The following is an 18,246-nucleotide window of genomic DNA, read 5'->3' on the forward strand; positions in this document are numbered from 1 at the left end:
AAAAAAAAAATAAATCTTTTGTCCTCCACATTTTAAGGCGCTGCCTACCAACTAGAACAGCTTTTGACATTTTACAGATGGACCACACATAGGCAGTCCTCTATTTCTATAAAAATGTTTTGGTATTGCTTTGGGTGAACCAGTGTGACAGCAATCCCTACCTACTGCCTTGAATCTATTAGGCTAGATAACCTCGTACCATCTCCTGTTCTCAATCTAACCTCCTTGCCTCATTTTTTTCTCCTCCTCCCTGCATCTACACTCTGCATCCACCTCCCTTCCAGCTTGAAGTCTCGGCAGTCATTTTAAGCAAGCGGTGGCAGCGAGATGGATCAGTGGCAGTGGGCAGGAAAGAGTTGGGATCTTTCCTGCCCCAAAGCAAGTCACTAGACCACCAGGATGACTTCAGTTATGTGCGGGGAGGGAATGCATAGGTTGGTTCAACTGTGTGGTTCCGTGGGAACCCTGCAGGACCGGGTCCATCCCCATGGGATCCCCGTGGACTCCGGTCCATCCCTACAGGATCCCCTTAGGTATGAAGGGGATCCTGTGGGATTCCCGCTGTTCCCACTCCCATGCATCTCTCTAATTTGGATGCACTGCGTAAGAACTTCATAGAAATGGGTTTTGAAAAAAGCGATTTGAACATTTTCACTTTTTAGACATTTTTCTGTTTTGAAAATGAGTCCTTATACGTGTAGCAAGAAGTACCATGGAAACTCCTGAAACATTCTGCAATGCCAGAACGCATTCAACATCTATCAGTTCAGAGTGACCTAGTGGATTATGAATCGTGTCTTTGTGTGGCATGAAAATGAGGCAGAGTTCGGAAAGTTAACAGTTGCTTTGGGAACCGGATCACACCTTGTGAACCAACGATGATTAATCAGCTACCTAACGTCCAGGTTCCTGGAAACCAGCAAGAAAACAGGGCTATTGCCAAGTGGCCAGAGCTGTAACCAGGTATAGCAAAGAGAGGGAACGAAGTACAAACAAAAGTCCAATCAAATAAAAAAGCACCAAGGGCCTTAAAAAGAGGGACACCGTTCTTTCTTCAATGACTGTTTTTATCAAAGTTTATAATTAAAGAACGGTGTCCCTCTTTTTAAGGTCCTTGGTGCTTTTTTCTTTGATCAGAGCTGTAACCAGGTAATTTAGCATCTATGGTCAAGTGAAAAAAGCATAATTAAAGAACGGTGTCCCTCTTTTTAAGGTCCTTGGTGCTTTTTTCTTTGATCAGAGCTGTAACCAGGTAATTTAGCATCTATGGTCAAGTGAAAAAAGCATGCCCACACCCTGTACACAATACATGGCACTACAAACTGATAAAATCTGTTTACTTTCTTACAATTTATTTTGTTTGGATTTGTGCATATTTAAAACATAACACTTATCATTTATAATCTATAAGTAGATGAAAGTATGACCCTGGTCCCAAAAGTATGATCTTTATAACGAATCGATCCTCATTAACAATGTTCTCAGAAAGTTTTGCCAGCCAGGTGGAAGTGGGGGAGTACTGCATGGTAGAATAACATTTTCTGTTAAATTAGCCAGGTGGTGTGCCCATTCATTCAAAGGTCCTGGGGGGAACCCTGCTTAATCTCTATCAGAACTGACTCTTAACCTCTGTTCTACCAAGTAGCACTTTCTATCTTGTTAAGCATCAGAGCTTGAATAAACAGTGTGTGTCTTTAAACCATGAAGAAATTCTTAAGAGACAGACTCTCCACAAACACAGAATAAATGATCACTAATTAGAAACAGAAAAGTACAGATAGAAATTGAACTGGAAACTTCAAGAAGCTAGACCATAGGGGGTAATTTTTATAAAGCACTTTTCTGTATGAAAAGTATGTTTTCCACACAGAAAATGGCTGTTATAAAACTGTGTGGATGTATACACAGGTACAAGTATACATGTAGGAAAGAATATGTTCATTTCCATGTGACGTGCATGTAGGCATTCCCAGGGGCAGTGTTGGGCCGAAGTGTGAGGTTTGCACATAGTTAATAAAATATGCATGCACCCACATAGAAGGCACTTTTGTAACTAGGTGTCTGATAGGAGCCTAATCTGTAAAGGAAAACAGGTGCCTATTTCTTGCGTCTAATACTAGTGTAGCAGCTTAGATCTATGCTTATAATTTAGGTGTAAACACGCCTGCTATAGAGCTTGCATAAGAGTTAGTGTGTAAATCCACAGATATGCACTTAACTTATAAGTTACGTGCTTAAGTGTGAGTCCTGCCCATGTGTACATAAGAATATAAGAATAACCATAAGGGGTCAGGCCAATGATTTATCTAGCCTAATGGTTAGTGCAGCAGCCTGGGGAACTGGGTTCAATTCTCACTCCTTGTGACTCTGGACAAGTCAATTAATCCTCTATTGCCCCAGGCACAAAGGAAGTACCTGTATATAATATGTGAACCACTTTGATTGTAACCACAGAAAGGTGGTGTATCAAATCCCATCCGCTTTCCCTGTCCTGCTTCCAGCAGTGACCAATTCAGGTCACAAGTACCTGACAGAATCCCATATAGTAGCAAAATTCATAATACTGATCCCAGGGGCACTGGCTTTCCCTATGTCTATTTCCCCCTACAACATCCAAGGCACTGTAGGTCTTTTTTACAAAGGCATGCCAAAAAGTGCGCTGCGGTACTGTGGGTGCAAGTATTGGTTGTGCACTGGACCATTTCTCCAGCATGTCTGAAAAAAAGGTTTTTTTAGGGTGATCACTTTGAAGAGAGTGAGGGAGGGTTGAAACAGAGGTAGTGAAAGGGGGACTAGGAGGCACAAGACAGGACTGGAGGCAAGGGATGAGAAGCAGAGGAAGGTAGATAAAGAATGGAGAGGGGTGAATGCAGAGGATGGAAATCTTTTTGTTTATTATTGACTTACTATACTGCTTTAACTGACTTTGCAGGACAAAGCAGTTCACAGGCTAAAATACACATCATAAAGGAAACACAATCAATAAAACAGTAAAGTATACAATCATCCCAACATAAGGTACAACATAATAATTTCAGGGAAAGCGTCCAGATCCACCACCTAGATTGAAATCAAGTACCATATGTTTGTTGAAACAGCCAGGATTTGACTCCTGCTTTAAAAATGTTAGAAGATAATTCTCCTTGGATGGAAAGTGATAGAGAATAGATTTTCTAAATGTTAACAGCCATAGCTATCCCAGTACGTTTATGATACTGTATTGTAAAACTGGATTCTTACAACAAATTACTTTCTTATGCATTATTCTTTGTTATGTATCGTATACTGTTTATCGTAAGCCACATTGAACTCAACCTTGTTTGGGATAAAGTGGGATATAAATGTCACAAATAAATAAATAAAGCTGGTGCTACATGATAGAATATCTGGTAGTACCTAACTGGGCTGCCTGAGGCCCAGGTAATACCATTGATGGATCTGAGGGCACAGTTTGGTGTATAAGGAATAGTAAGATATGATAAGCCTGCTGGAGAATCCATCCGAAAGGCGCTAAAAGCAAAATGTATTCTATATTCCACAGGGAGCCAGTGATGGTGTTTCAGCTTAGGAGTAACATGATCTGTCTTATGCAAATTATATAGGAGACAAACAGCAGTATTTTGTAGTATTTGTAATCTTTTAAAGGTTGATTTAGTAACCCCCAAATAACTAATATTACAGTAATTAATCCTAGTGATAAGAAGAGAAAGAATAACTGAATGAAATTCCTCACGGTCAAAGAAGGAACAGGCTAACTGTAACTGTCACAAAATTTAAAAAAAGATTTGCAAACTGCATACACTTGAAAATGAAATGTCAGCTGGGAGTCAAAAATTATTCCAAGATAATGAAAACTTTAAACAAAGGGTAATAGTAGTACCAAATAATTGAAGACCAAAAGTTAGACTGATATGATGACCAGATAACCAGCAAGCTACCATTTCATCACAATTTAGCACAAAATGATGGTGACTAAGCCACTGTGCTATAGAATTCAGACATTTCTGAATTCTATAGCACAGGGAGTTTATTCTACGCATATTCCCTATGCGTGGAATAAACTCCTTGGGCCCATACGCCAAGCCCCCTCCCTACCCATCTTCAGTGGCGTTCCTAGGGGGGCTGACATCCGGGGCGGATCGCCGATGTGCCCCGACCCCCCGGGTGCAGTGCCCCCCCCAGTGCGGCATGACCCCCCCCCCCCCCAGCAAAAGGACACCCCCCACCCCGGCAAAAGAACCCCCCCCCGGGTGCACGCCGCTGGGGGGGGGTGCTGCGCGCCGGTCAGCTTCGTTCATTTCCATGCTCCCTCTGCCCCGGAACAGGTTACTTCCTGTTCCGGGGCAGAGGGAGCATGGAAACAAATGAAGCTGACCGGCGCGCGGCAACCCCCCCCCCCCCAGTGGCATGCACCCGGGGTGGACCGCCTCACCACCCCCCTCCTTGGTACGCCACTGCCTATCTTCAAATCCTTGCTCAAAGCCCACCTCTTCAATGTCGCTTTCGGCACCTAACCATTGTACCTCTATCCAGGAAATCTAGACGCCTCAATCTTGATTGACTGCACTTTTTGTCCTTTAGATTGTAAGCTCCTTTGAGCAGGGACTGTCCTTCTTTGTTAATTGTACAGCGCTGCGCAACCCTGGTAGCGCTTTAGAAATGTTAAATAGTAGTAGTAGTAATTTCTGTAATGGATGAATATCTAGACTCACCCTATCCATATGATACAAAAGCAGAATATCATCCGCATATAAATAGAAAGCGATCCCTGATTCTTGTATAAGTGTTGCCATAGGGGATAGAAAAAGATCACATAAAATAGGCGATAAGATAGAGCCTTGTGGAATGCCACAAACAAGTGCCTAGAGCAGAGGTTCTTAACCTTTTTTGGTTCCTGCACCCCTTTAATTGACCAGTGAAACCCTCACATCCCCTTCCTAAACCACATGTCCACTAGTGACTACTGACAGCTACATATGTCACCATTAGCCGTTACAGTGCTGACTGCTTACCTTTCGCTAAAATTATGGTAGTACACAGCAGTGGTGTTCCTAGGGGGGCTGACACCTGGGGCGGATCGCCGATGCACCCCGCCCCCGGGTGCAGCGCCCCCCCCCCGGAATAGCACGACGCCCCGCCCACCGGCGAAAAACCCCCCGATCCCCTGGTGAAAGAACCCCCCCCCCCGGGTACATGCCGCTGGGGGTGGGGGGTGCCACGCGCCTGCCGGCTCTTCGTTTTCATGCTCCCTCTGCCCCGGAACAGGAAGTAACCTGTTCCGGGGCAAAGGGAGCATGAAAACGAAGAGCTGACAGGCGCGCGGCACCCCCCCAGCGGCATGCACTCGGGGCGGACCGCACCCACCGCCCCCCCCCCCTTGGTACGCCACTGGTACACAGCAATACTACCAAAGAAGTCACACTTAAAGCTGCAATGCTACATAAATTGTACATAATTGTTGAATAAAATGACCATTTACAAATGATACGTACTAGGAAACATTTTGTTCACAAGCACTGTATCAACAATTCAGTAATTTCATTTATTAGGTCACAGCCTCTGACATGAAGACATTATTGTACAATTGTGAGAAGAAGTTTTCAAATTAAATTTTAAAAGCTTAAGTTTTGTCACCATTAGTGAGAGCCCTACTGCTGTTTACCATAGTTTAGTAAAATGGTCCCTAAGCTTCAGTCTGTTAGACTGCATCCAATCATTAATCAGGGCAAAACAAGGCACTCAGTGAATCAAGAGCAGTTAGCAATGAGACTCTGAATGTCACCAGCGCAGTTGTAATGCTCAAAAGCAACCTGCCAGATGATGGAACCTAAAGGCTGTACAAAAATGTTAAGCAAAATGGTTGAGAGGAACCCCAAAAGATGTTAACCATGCCTGCAGTTCCTAAGCATGTATCAGTGAAAGAGCATAACAATTACAGCTGTACACGAACAATGGGCTTTGAACTTTAACATAACCAATAATAAAAGAAGCAGTGTGAAATCAGAGGTCAAGGGCCCAATATTCAGACCAGGAGTTAGCCCTGCTTACTCCCGTGGTCGGAGCTGAGCCTCGATATTCAGAGCTGGGCCGTTTCCAGTGATCGGAGTTGAATATCCAGTTTATTTTTTGGCTGGTTTAAACTTAACCCGCCAAGCTGAAGTTTAGTGGTCAAATACCGCTGCCAAACTTAGCTGGCAATGTGCTGAAAATCGGCAGATAGCCGGTTACATAGCATGATATAACTGGCTTTCTGCTAGCTGCTAACTGCGAATTTTCAGCGGGTCATATCCAAAAATTTGTGGATAGTCAGTTATGGAGTATTTAACCAGCCAGGTGCCGATCCTGGCTGGTAAAATGCTTTTGAATATTGGGAGGGCAAGTGCTTGTTTCTGTAGGATTTAGCATAGCAGAGCCCTGGATTATTCGTATTTGAATTTAAATTAGTGCCAATTAACTTCAATGATTGATAGTTAAGGTCAATTGATTGATAGCTAATGGCTTGTTAATTTGATTGTGCATACATCTTGGATCCGCAGTGAAATTTCAGTGTCATGTATAGAATCCGGGGCTTAGTGTGCACAAATCTCTACACATGTATAGCTATGAATTAATGTATGTACAATTCATTTGTATGCTTAAAAATGTTCAAGTGCACATACAGGGCTAGATTCTATAAATGGCGCCTAAAACATTGGTGCCGAAAAAAACCGCCTAAGCCACCCCTAAAGTTCAGCATGGTTTATACAATAATGTGTAAGCAGAGAAGTTGTATGTAAATTTAGGCGCTGCCATTTGCACCAGTGAAAATGTGGTGCAAATGCCCATGCCCAGCACCCATATTATATATATATTTATTTATGACTAGATAATGACAGGGGACAGGGACCTGCGGGGATGGGGATGGGGACAGAGCCCGCAGTGATTGGGCGTAGACAGATCCCATGGGGACGGGGTGGGGATGGAGACAGATCCCACAAGGACGGAGTGGGAATGGGGACAGAGCCCGTGAGGACGGGGACAAACTTTGTCCCCGTGGCTCTTTCAACTTTGAAGCCTGTTAATGAACTGGACTGTTATTTATGTTCGATTGATGCAGACAACAATATTTTTATTTTTTGGAAAAACAAACAAACATGCTGGCCACAGCTAGCAAAATTTGCATGGGGAATCCTGTACATCCTGCTACCAGCACATCTTCTAAGAAGACATCTTCTGTTGCAGGAAGGACTGTGGAAGATATGAAAGCTAGACTAAATCCTGAGATTGTTGATGACTTCTTTAAAAATCATAGCAGTGCTTCATAGGGCATATTTCTCCCCTCTAGGGCATAGAGAACAGGTTGTATTTTGTACCCCTGGACATTTTAACAGGGTGGATTAGGATTCCTTGGGGTAGTAGAAGTCAGCTGTTGTTGGGCTTGGAAGGGTAGAGGGTGGTGGTGGTGGGAGGGTTTATTATAGTTGCTCATTGTTATTATTGTTTTCTGTTTGTAATTTATACTCAACAGTTGCATAGCATATTGTTCCTTTTTATACTTTAATATAAAGATTTAAATATAAAATCATGTGTTCAAGGCTTTTGCAGATGAGAGCAGAGCCCACGGGGACAGGGTGGGGATGGGGCGGAATGGAGACGGGTCCTGCGGGGACGGGACAGGGATAGAGACAGAACCTGTGGGGACAGAGTGAGGATGGAGACAGAACCCACAGGGACAGGGTGGGGATGGGGACAAATTTTATCCCCTTGTCGTTATTGGCACTAATTGGCTTGTTATTCTATTAAATTGCACATGCAAATCGGGGGCATACCTAAATTTGCATGCGCAATTTTTTGTGGCTTTAATAAAATCAGGGTGACAACTTGCATGTAAGTAAAGAATAGGTGAAACAAATATGAAAAACCAACAAAAACAGAATTTTTTTGGCCATGCACAGAAGCATATTGTGAGATATCCAAACAATTATTCTTCACAAGGGGAATGATAATGGCGATAACCAGTGGTCAATTATGAATTCAAAATTGAATAATTTCAGATTACTCATGCCTTTCTACAGGGAAAAAATTATTAACCAATTAATCGTGACGGGGGCAATTTATATTTAGATACCCTGATGCTGCATGGTGAAAACATATTCTCTACTGGCATCTGGGTATCCGGTATTGGTGTACCTAACATATAAGCCTGGCATAACTGTGGTCACATAAATGTGGCAGAAACACATGTAGATTCCAGTATTCTGTAAAGGGCAGCTCTACCCATTGCCTGCCCACACTCTGCCTATGTGAAAGCCCCCCTTGCATTTACATGCTATGCCACCTACACACACAGAATAGCACTTAGGAACCCTGCTGGCACTTTCACAGGTGAGTGTATACTTACATGTGCCACTGCTAGAGCTGTGTAAATGTTCCAGAATTGTCTTTGAACTGTTTTATTTGGTAAGGCTTTCCATAGATTGCAAGCTCATTAGGATAGAGACCCTGATTCGCCTTGCATCTCTGTTCTTCTGTGTCTACCTTTTAGATTTTGTCCTCCTTCTTCATTTTCTTATTTTTTTAGTTTCTGGATTTTATAGCTTTATTTTAATGTTTGTTTTTACCTTTTTTTATAATCTATGTTTGTTTTATTTTACAAACTTTTATTATACCTCGATGTTTATTGATGTGCATCACTCCTAGCATGACAAATGGTGAGCAATAAGTAAGTGGAAAAAAATAACCGCATTTTCTTGGCTGGGACTGTGCCCATTAATACCCTCTTTTAAGAAATCACAGTAAAAAAAATCAAAAATGGTTCTGATGATGCCTAGCAGTAGTCTCATGATGCTACTAATAGGGGTCATTCTTCCAAATATGGAGATTCATTAGGGGTCATTGGGGCCATTTTGGATTTGGGTGCCAACCAGGGACCTGCCACCGGGGACCACTCAACTACCAATGCTGACTCCCACGCTGGAGTCCCAGGTAAGTCTCAGGGGAGGGTTGGAGGTGTGGGGAGGGTAGGGTTCTGGCAGACGGAATGTCTGCTAAGGTCTAAAGGGCAGGATTTGAGTAAGGGGGTGGGCTGGTTGTAACAGCATCTCGATGTTGATCGTGGGTCAGAACTGTCATAGGGGGATCAAAGAGTGTTGGTCTGTATTGAGAGGACTGGATGTGCCTTTGGAGTTCTAGGATTGTGTATGAGGGGTGTGGGTGCTGCATGAGTGGGGGTTTTATCTGTGTCAGGAGGTCGGGTCTGTGTCAGGGGGTGGAAATGCCACATTGAGGGGGGTGGTCGGGTCTGTGTCAGGGGTGTGGGTGTGGGTGTGGGTGCTGCATCGGTGTGGGGGAGGGAGGATGTGAAACAGTTGCACTACTCCAGCCAGCTGTCATTGTGTCAGTTAGTGTCTAGGGCTGTGCTACATGGTCTATGGCTTCTAGCATGGAGGGCCCACACTGTCAATCGAAGCCTGTAACTTGGTGCCCATGTGTTTTGTGTCCTGTTCGTTATATAAAGGGCAGATGTATTTACCACACAGATTTTGCACTTACTGCACATCAATTTTTGCATTAAAAATGTAGTAAGGGGCCCTTTTACTAAAGGGGGAAAGGGAAATTGGACTTGATATACCACCTTTCTGAGGTTTTTGCAACTACATTCAAAGCAGTTTACATATATTCAGGTACTTATTTTGTACCAGGGGCAATGCAGGGTTAAGTGACTTGCCCAGAGTCACAAAGAGCTGCAGTGGGAATTGAACTCAGTTCCCCAGGATCAAAGTCCACTGCACTAACCACTAGGCTACTCCTCCACTCCCTTGTGGTTTACAGCAACAGGCTTGCTATGCGCCAATCCGGAACTACCACCGGGCTACTGCAGGAGCCCAGTGATAGTTCCCCTCCCACCAGCACACGCCATTTCTTGTGATACAAATATATTTTCTATTTTTGTAGAGCTGGTGCTTACCCAGCAGTGATCGCGCTGTCCGGTTACCGCCGGGTTAGCACGGGAGCCTTTACTACCACCTCAATGGGTGCCGGTAAGTGCCCCCCCCCCCCAAATGACTGTGCAGCAAGTGGTTCACTTACCACATGGCCATTTCTTTTCAAGAAAAAAGACAACGTTTTACCCGCTGTGGTGAAAGGGGCCCCAGCATGCATGAAAAACACTCACTGACGCTAGCACAGGCCCCCTTTTACCGCAGTTTAGTACCATGTGCCTGTCTGACCTGCTTGACCTCAAAGATTTCTCTCTCCTTTCACTCTGTTTAATGTGGCTGGCTGTGTTTGAACAAAGGAGATTCCAAATAGGACAAAGTCATATACTGAATGACTTTAATTTTTGTGTTTTTTAAATTTTTACTGTAAGTCTCCTCCAGCGTGTTTTGGGAAGGTGACTGACAAATCTGAATATATTATAGTTTTAAGGAATTGCATTATTATTTTGTTTGTTTATTAGCATTTGCTATACCGCCTTTGCTAACTGAGCAGATCAAAGCAGTTGACATAGTACATATAGGAAGCCGGGATCACTGAAAAAGGACTAGACATAGCACAAAGGGGGAAAAAATAGGTCCCCAAGTCAATCTTCAGTTCTGCCTGTACCAGAACATTTTAAAATCTGTACCCAGGTTTACCTTATTCCTATTTCTGCCTTTGCTATAGGTAGCTTTCGATTTCTAACAGCTTTATAACCTCAGAGCTTCAGTAAGTTGCAAAGTCCTCTGCAGTCATTTCTTAAAATTAAGAATTTAGGAAGGAGCTCAGCCTACCCTTTGCTTTGCTATTTAAATACTACACGGAAATACAAGGGCTCATTTTAATAATTACCTGTAAAGCATACAATCTTCATTTGCCCTTTCCAATAAACCATTATTCCTGTCTGAGAAAGTAACTTGTTTATGGATCCTTGCAGCCTTTATACGTTTTATATTCATTTTCCCATAATTTGTTTGCATAACTGGCTATGTGGCTCATTTTCAAAGCACTTAGACTTACAAAGTTCCATATGTTACTATGGAAGTTTGTAAGTTTGTGCTTTGAAAATACACCTCTTTGTGGATTAGTTTTAGGAAGAACTGGCACGCTCCCCTTCCCTTAACAGGTATCCTTCCTGCTTTACGTTTTAGAACTGGATTCTGGACTGGGACCTGACCGATTTGGAGACCCTTCTTACCTTAGTGGGAATGACTAGAGGCAGAGGTAGAAGGAGAAGCGGGGTCAGAAAGACAAAAAGGTAATTTCTGTAAGCCCACAGTCCTCTCCAAAAGGAAGCCATCCTATTCCCCCGATGCTGCTTCACTCTGGAGATAAAAGTAGTGTGGGAAGAAAGACAGAACACTTCCTCAAAACTATTTAAATACAGGCAGGTAATTAACTATTGACCTAAGCAGCTATGCAATTTGGCTTTCAGCCAACAAATTCTGCCAAGGTAAGCAACAAACAAGGAGGAGACAGAGACGCCAAAAAGGAAAGATGTTGAGCAGGAAGATTCTATTGCTTTATGGTTCCAGTGAAGCTCAGCAGAATTAACCCTTTCAGCAGTTCGCCTTGGTGCTTTCTCACTGTCTTAAAACTAGGAAAAGGAACAGCTGTAGGCATGTCACTTCCAAGATCAAAACCAATCTGGTCTTCTGTGAGATCATGTCCAAATATGTTGTCATGGAACTGACCTGTCTCTTGTAGATGGAAGATTGTAACTGACTAAGGACAGTTAAAGAACATTGAAAAGCTAATAGTAGACTAGGAGGTGGGTAATCCTCTGTATAGACCACTAGTAAGCCATCTTCTTGTTGGGGTGAAGACACAGAGTTTCATGTCTCTGAACTGTAGACACAGAGTAGATGCAGTTCAAAAGGAGGGCTTGGTCGTGAAAAAAAAAGGGACCAAGTAAAGTCGACCAAATGCTCTTGAGGGACACCATTCTTTTTTCCACTATCGGCCGAGGTTGCCCATCTCTTAACCATGCCCCCATCCTGCCTTCGGTACACTGCCAACACACCCCTGTGAACTTTGGTCATCCCAGTGATGGAAAGTAGTTGAGGACGCAAAAATATCGGCTTTCGATTATGCCGATTTGGGTGACCTCGGGATTTGTGTTGGAAGATAGGCGTCCTTCCCTTTCGAAAATAAGCCTGATTGTCTACAGTTAAAAGAGAGAAGTTCAGGGTAGGATTCTCATGTTCTCCCATCTTTCCTTGCAGTATTCTTTAGAATATTCCCATGAATTACCTGTGCCTCATAGCCATTTAACACAGTGAGTGATCAGACAGACATTTATCTGACAACTGAAAGTGAAAATATGCTGCATCATGAAGAAACATTTATTTGAGGTGGGAGCAGGTGAGGAGGATGGGCACCAGTCTATGCCTGGACTATCTACTGTGGCAGAAAGAGGAGTGGAAAATGCGTGTAATAACATACTAATTTAATTTTTATATACTTCTTTAACCTTTGCTCTCTTACAGTCTGTTTACTGGGGGCCCTTTGCTTTTCAATTGGAGGGGGGGGGGGGAGAAAGTTTTTCACCAACAGGGGGAAAAAGGGGGATCAGTTTACTCCCACCTGTCTCTCTTTTTTGGCTATCTTGTTTCCTCATACAATAGTAGCACCATTGTCCTTTTGAGCCACCCCCTCCTCTTTGTAGTATCATAAGTGGGATTGATCCTGTTAAGTTGTGCTAAATCACTGGCTTCCTCTGGGCTTCCTCCTGCCCAGTACCTGAGAACTAGAGTCTGACATTTTCACAAGGTTCTGCTTGCATACAAAGTTATACTACAAGGCCTTTCAGGAAAAGAAAATAAGCTTTCCCCTCCCCTTTCCCTTGAAGATGTGCAATAGCATATCATAAACAAGTGTTTATCAAAAATCATAAACATTATCTGTGGAAAAGCTATTTTTAATCTGTTATTTTATCCAGCAGTTTCCTCCTGTTCTTTTGTAATTCCAGCTCAATCATTACTAGGGCTGACATCAGGAGTCGTGAGCCTCCTTTAACATACCTAGTCTGATCATTACTGTGATGGTTCTGAGCCAAGGTCATGCCATCAGGGCTTCTTTTGAAACCCTGCAACCATGGGCTCTGAATCCTACCACCAATGGCCATGACTCCCTCACTACCCACAACTCTTGACCCTTGACCTAGGTAGCAGAAGGTTCCTATTATGAACTGGAGATCTTTAGCGTGATAGTGCACAGCAGTGGACCTTCAGTTTATCTCAATTTCTGTTTCCTTATCATTCTGCAAGGCCAATCCAGATGCATGAGTTTATACTGTCTTGTCAGAAGATGGAGACAGAGAACAAACTTCTCAGTGGCTTCACTCAACCTATAAGAGACAAGTGTAGGTACAGCAGGCAAATTTACCAGTATTTCTCTGTCCCTTCTTGCTCTTTCTCCCTTTCCTCCCAATTCTCCCTTCTCCCTATCATCCTTCTTTCATACCCATTATCCCCCTTTCCCATCTCTCTGTGTCTTGTTCCTTCTTAGAGCCAAACTTTCCTAGGCCAGAGACCCTACATCAGTGAGGTATGCCAGAATATGTGTGTCCTGAACTGTATGGAGGATGTTCTGTGTGCAAGACACAGATGAGTATGTTACTTACAGATTCTGGTGATATGTGCAGGGTCCTTTTTACTATACTCCTACTTTATCCACTCCTACTCTAGCTGAGATAACATTTAACCATTTCTCTGACCTCATTTGCAACTTTCTTTAAATCAATCACCTTACTTTCTAACTCTTCCTACTTTCTTACCCTTCTATATGTTACATCTTTGCTTTACCATTCGCTATCACCTATAATGTTCTATTACCTATTGTGTTGACATTGTAAATAGTATACCATGCCATACTTTGTATTGTTTTTTAATATTTTCACTGCTGTAATTGTCTATTGCTCATGCTTGATCTATTCTTACTGTACACCGCCTTGAGTGAATTCCTTCAAAAAGGCGGTAAATAAATCCTAATAAATAAACAAACAAACAAACAAACAAACCACATTGTGCTGTGTGCTTAATGTTGGAAAAAACATGGTAATTTGCCTGACAGCATGTGTTGTGTGCTATTTTGTTAAACAAAATTTTCAGAAGGGGGGAATGTCTTAGGTGAATCGGCATGGAAATGTTATCCAGCTAGCGTGTTCACATTAGCACACGCTAACTGGCTAATGCAGACTTAAATGAAGGAGCACTTAGTGCCTTCTAAATAGGAGGCAGGAAGCGCTCCCGCATAATATTTTTGCCAGTGTCATGCACTAATGGAAAAATTAGCACGGGACTAGCAAAAATACTTTAAAAAGCTTAGCATATGGGCCTCCCACTGCACTCACAACTTCCAGCCAACGTAATAAAAAGGAACTTTGTTCATAAAGTGTGCAAAACAAGGCAACAGCTTTATTGACAACAATGAACTTCATTTAAATGTGGGCAAAACAAGGCAGCAGCTTTATTAACAAACATCTGTAATTCTAGAGAGCACCTAAGCCATAGTCCTTAATGTCCTGTGCTTTTTGCCCCGCCATCAGCCAGCAGGGGCATGCTGCCCTCTATAGATGCACAATGACTGGCTATCACGATGTCCAGCTAGGTTGCATGTTAGTGTCTCCTTCAACTATGTGGCTCAGGGGGGCTTTTACTAAAGCTTAGCTCGAGTTATCTGCAACAGGTCCCATAGGAATAAGATGGGCCCTGTTGCAGATAACTCGAGCTAAGCTTTAATAAAAGACCCCCTCAGTCCACATATGCCTTACTGTCTAGCTGACTTTACTTAGTGTCCCAAACATCCGGAACTTCATCATAATTATCTTATAAATGCAATGAGATAAATACTTTATTTGATTTTATGGGGATCATCAGACCTGACTGCAGCACACACCATATGAACAATTTTGTTCTGTCTTTTTCAAAGAAATGGTTGTGGTGCAAATCTTCATGAGATCACCCTGATTTTATATATTTTTTTAGTTTTTTCATAGCTTTTCTTTTTAATCTTTCAGTATCTCCTGGCTGCACATTATAACAGCATTTTAGAAGTATACGAAACGTGCATTGTAGCACAAACTTATCTTTATACGGCGGCAGCCTTTGACCACAGAAGAACCTCCACCGACGTGGCCAGGTTTCACAGTAAGCTTCCTCAAGGAAGAGGCTCTCATAACATGATTCATGTGCTCCCGCATAAGGAAAAAATGGCCAATCAGCTAGTTGACCTTCCAGGACAGGGCCGGGCTGCCATCCTTAATGCCATAGGAAACTGTAGCACATCCTGGAGTCCTGCTGATAAGCGCTCCAAGTTGAGGGGGCTACTGATTGTCGAATCAGCTTCTGCATTGTGGGTTGGCTAAGCTCCAAACCTCGGGGGGGGGGGGGAGGGGGAGGAGACTGCTATAGGTGCTTGGTGCCAGCTGTCAAAACAGAGAAAATTGAAAATGTGATAGAGCATCGGCCAAACTATTTTCCAGCCCTGGGATGTGTTTTGCTCATACCTTTATGGTAAGCTGCAGGCATCATAAAACAAAAACAATGAGCAGCTCAATAACTCTGGGGCACATAACAGTTTGCTTGTTAATGACAGCGATCACTGCTTCATTGTCTGACCAAAATATGATTCTTCTGTCACTGAGGGGTCCTTTTACCAAGCTGTGGGAAAAAGGGCCATGCTCTACCGGCATGGGGCCATTTTTCCTACTCACCAGAGCCCTTTTTACTGCAGCGGGTAAAAAGACCCCAGGCCATGCGGTAAAGGAACTCTTACTGCATGGCCATGTGATGGGGAGCCCTTACCATCACCCACTGAGGTGATAAGGGCTCCCACGCTAACTTGGCAGTGGCGATGCCAGATTACCACTGGGTTACTGCCACGCAAGTCATTTCCAGGGGTTTTCTTTTTCCCCTGGAAATGGCACACGCTCGGGGCGGGACTACCACTGGCAGCCGCATTGGGCTGACAGTAGTCCCAGAAGAGAGAGCGGTAAGCTCGAACTGAGCTTACTGCCGCTCTATAAAAGGGACCGAGTTGGAAACCCCAGATAAAGAAACCACGATGGGAGTGGTAACTGTGCTCCTAATCCATGTATTGGTTGCACCGATCATGGAGTGCCCCATAGTACTCAGATGGTGAAAAAACTGTGGGCAATATCTGTAGTAGTGACAGCTAAACGCGCTGTGATTGGCTGAGCGAGACCTGGAGGGGCATAATCAAAAGGGACGTCCAAATAGTTTTGATTTGGACATCCTCGCATGTCCTGATCCCCGATTCTCTCCGGCGTGGTCATTTCGGGCACGTAAGAAAAGCACATCCAAGAGAAGGACGCCCATCACAAAATCTGAAGGGAAAAACGTCCACGTGCTCATCAGGGACGTCCTTTTTTTTGAGTGAAGGACGTTTATGAAGTTGTCTTTGGCATGCTCAGCTGGCCGACTGGCTTCCCCTCCTTAGGAAGGAAATCAAGTGCAAATGAGCTAACAGCAAGCAGCTCATTTGCATGTGATTTCCTTCATGCATGCCCGTTTTTTACCGATTCGCTAAGGGATCGGTAAGGGAAGGGCTCTTTCCATGGAGTTAGTGCATCTAGCTCTCAGGGACACCTTCAGCTTTATACACTACAGCTAACCTTTGAATGTTTATATTGCTACTCATGGCATCCACTTGACCTTTCTTCTTTTAGGCTTGTCTCCTGAACGCAATGATGATGGAGAAAACTGGGCACAAAAATGTGAGTGAGAAAACCTCAAAAAATGGGTGAGAACTGACATCTCTGATCTGGCGGTTTGTGAAATCCTTATATTGCCTTATCAGTACAGCTATTGTAAGTACATTTGCACACATTCACATGCTGCTTATATGCACAGACTGGCATGTGTACACAAGTGAAGCACCTCTTTGTTTTCCCTGTGGTAGCATTTTTGGCATTGCGCAAATCGTTTCCAATTGTATCATTCCAGAATTAAAATGATATCACAGTCACTTAGAAATCAGTTCTACACATGTATTGTATATAAAAAGGACACATTTCGGAAATGTTACAACTTGCAGACTACACAGTTAACAGTACACTTTAGTTATGTAAAGTTCTGGCCCTGAAGAGGTTTATCTGATAGGAACAATAGGGGCCACTGCACATGCAGAACTCAGAGACTAAAGTCCTGCTCTGAACACTGAGACTCGTAGTCATTCTGGCCTCAGCAGGGACACTGATAACGTATAAACTTAGGCAAGCCTTCAGAATTGTCCTTTCCCCCCATTAACATTCAGATCCTTAACCCTCTCTTAAGATTTTGATAATCAAATTCAACAATCATAATCACCCCTCAAACAACAATCTGATAAAAATACATAATTAGACATTGTCCGGCCAATATTCAAAGAGATTTAAGTGGGCAGGAGAGGCACCTGACCGCTTATATGACCTGGGACTGCCTAACATTATTCCGTGGCACTTAACCAGGCAAGAAAAAGTGGGAAGGTCAGGGGTGGTACAGGGGGCAGAGTTGGGGAGGAGCCAGGGGTTATGCGGGTGTCAGCAATATTCAGGGCTGGGACTCGCATAGCTAAGTGGGTGAATTTAGCTCAATTCAAAAGCTGGCCCAGCACTGAATATCTTGGGTCAATTTTGCATTTTAAAAACACTCTGACGCAGGCTGAATATTTACCCCCATGCTTAAATACTGAACTTTGTTTGGAATACGTATACCTAGTGAGGGCAATTTCCAAAAGCCATTTACCTGAGTAAGTATGCTATTTTACAATTATCCTCCCTGCAAGTAAATGTACCTGCTGATGGTTCTTTGCATTTGCATGGTTGTCAGAATCTATGGTTTTGCTTGGACAGCAGCTGCTCTTTGATGCCTCCCAGAAGCTGCTGCCCTAGGCAACCAACTAGTCTGCTTCATGGTTAAAGCTAGCCCTGGGCCTCAGACTGACCCTACCCCAAAGGACAAAAGTCAGTCTGAGGCAGTGCTGATGAATATCCCCTCTCACTGCCGTGGCATTGTCTGGGCAGCACAGTGGTGGTCCTAAAAGTTATGTGGACACCAGCAATATTCAGTGCCTATGCCTGCATAACTAACCAGGCAAGTGGGATTGCTTAAATTAGCAGTCCTAACTTTGCCCAGTTAGCCCAAAACGGAAGAGAGACACTAAAATCTATCCTTGCCCAGGTGTCACTTTGTCCTGAAACTGCCCTGCACACATGTAACATACACTGACACTAGAAACCCTCTAAAATGTGTACGCCTAACACCATATATCAATAATGCACTTTAC

General features: G+C 43.4%; 1 protein-coding gene and 1 long non-coding RNA gene across 2 annotated transcripts in view; one reads left to right on the top strand and one right to left on the bottom strand.

The window, feature by feature from the left end:
* Positions 1-11,292, bottom strand: part of SLC13A2 (solute carrier family 13 member 2) — a 62,285-nt gene extending 50,993 nt beyond the window's left edge. Inside the window, exon 1 of the mRNA XM_030222564.1 lies at positions 11,156-11,292. Within this exon, the coding sequence (XP_030078424.1) occupies positions 11,156-11,257 (102 nt within the window). The 5' untranslated portion in view covers positions 11,258-11,292. The remainder of the gene's footprint in view (positions 1-11,155) is intronic.
* LOC115482625 overlaps positions 1-16,765 on the top strand; it is a 55,072-nt gene extending 38,307 nt beyond the window's left edge. Inside the window, exon 3 of the long non-coding RNA XR_003944110.1 lies at positions 16,649-16,765. This is a non-coding gene — a long non-coding RNA (uncharacterized LOC115482625). The remainder of the gene's footprint in view (positions 1-16,648) is intronic.
* Positions 16,766-18,246: the final 1,481 nt, after the last annotated feature.

The sequence above is a fragment of the Microcaecilia unicolor genome, chromosome 13 (assembly GCF_901765095.1).
Source record: "Microcaecilia unicolor chromosome 13, aMicUni1.1, whole genome shotgun sequence".
In the NCBI taxonomy this organism is placed as follows: Eukaryota; Metazoa; Chordata; class Amphibia; order Gymnophiona; family Siphonopidae; genus Microcaecilia; species Microcaecilia unicolor.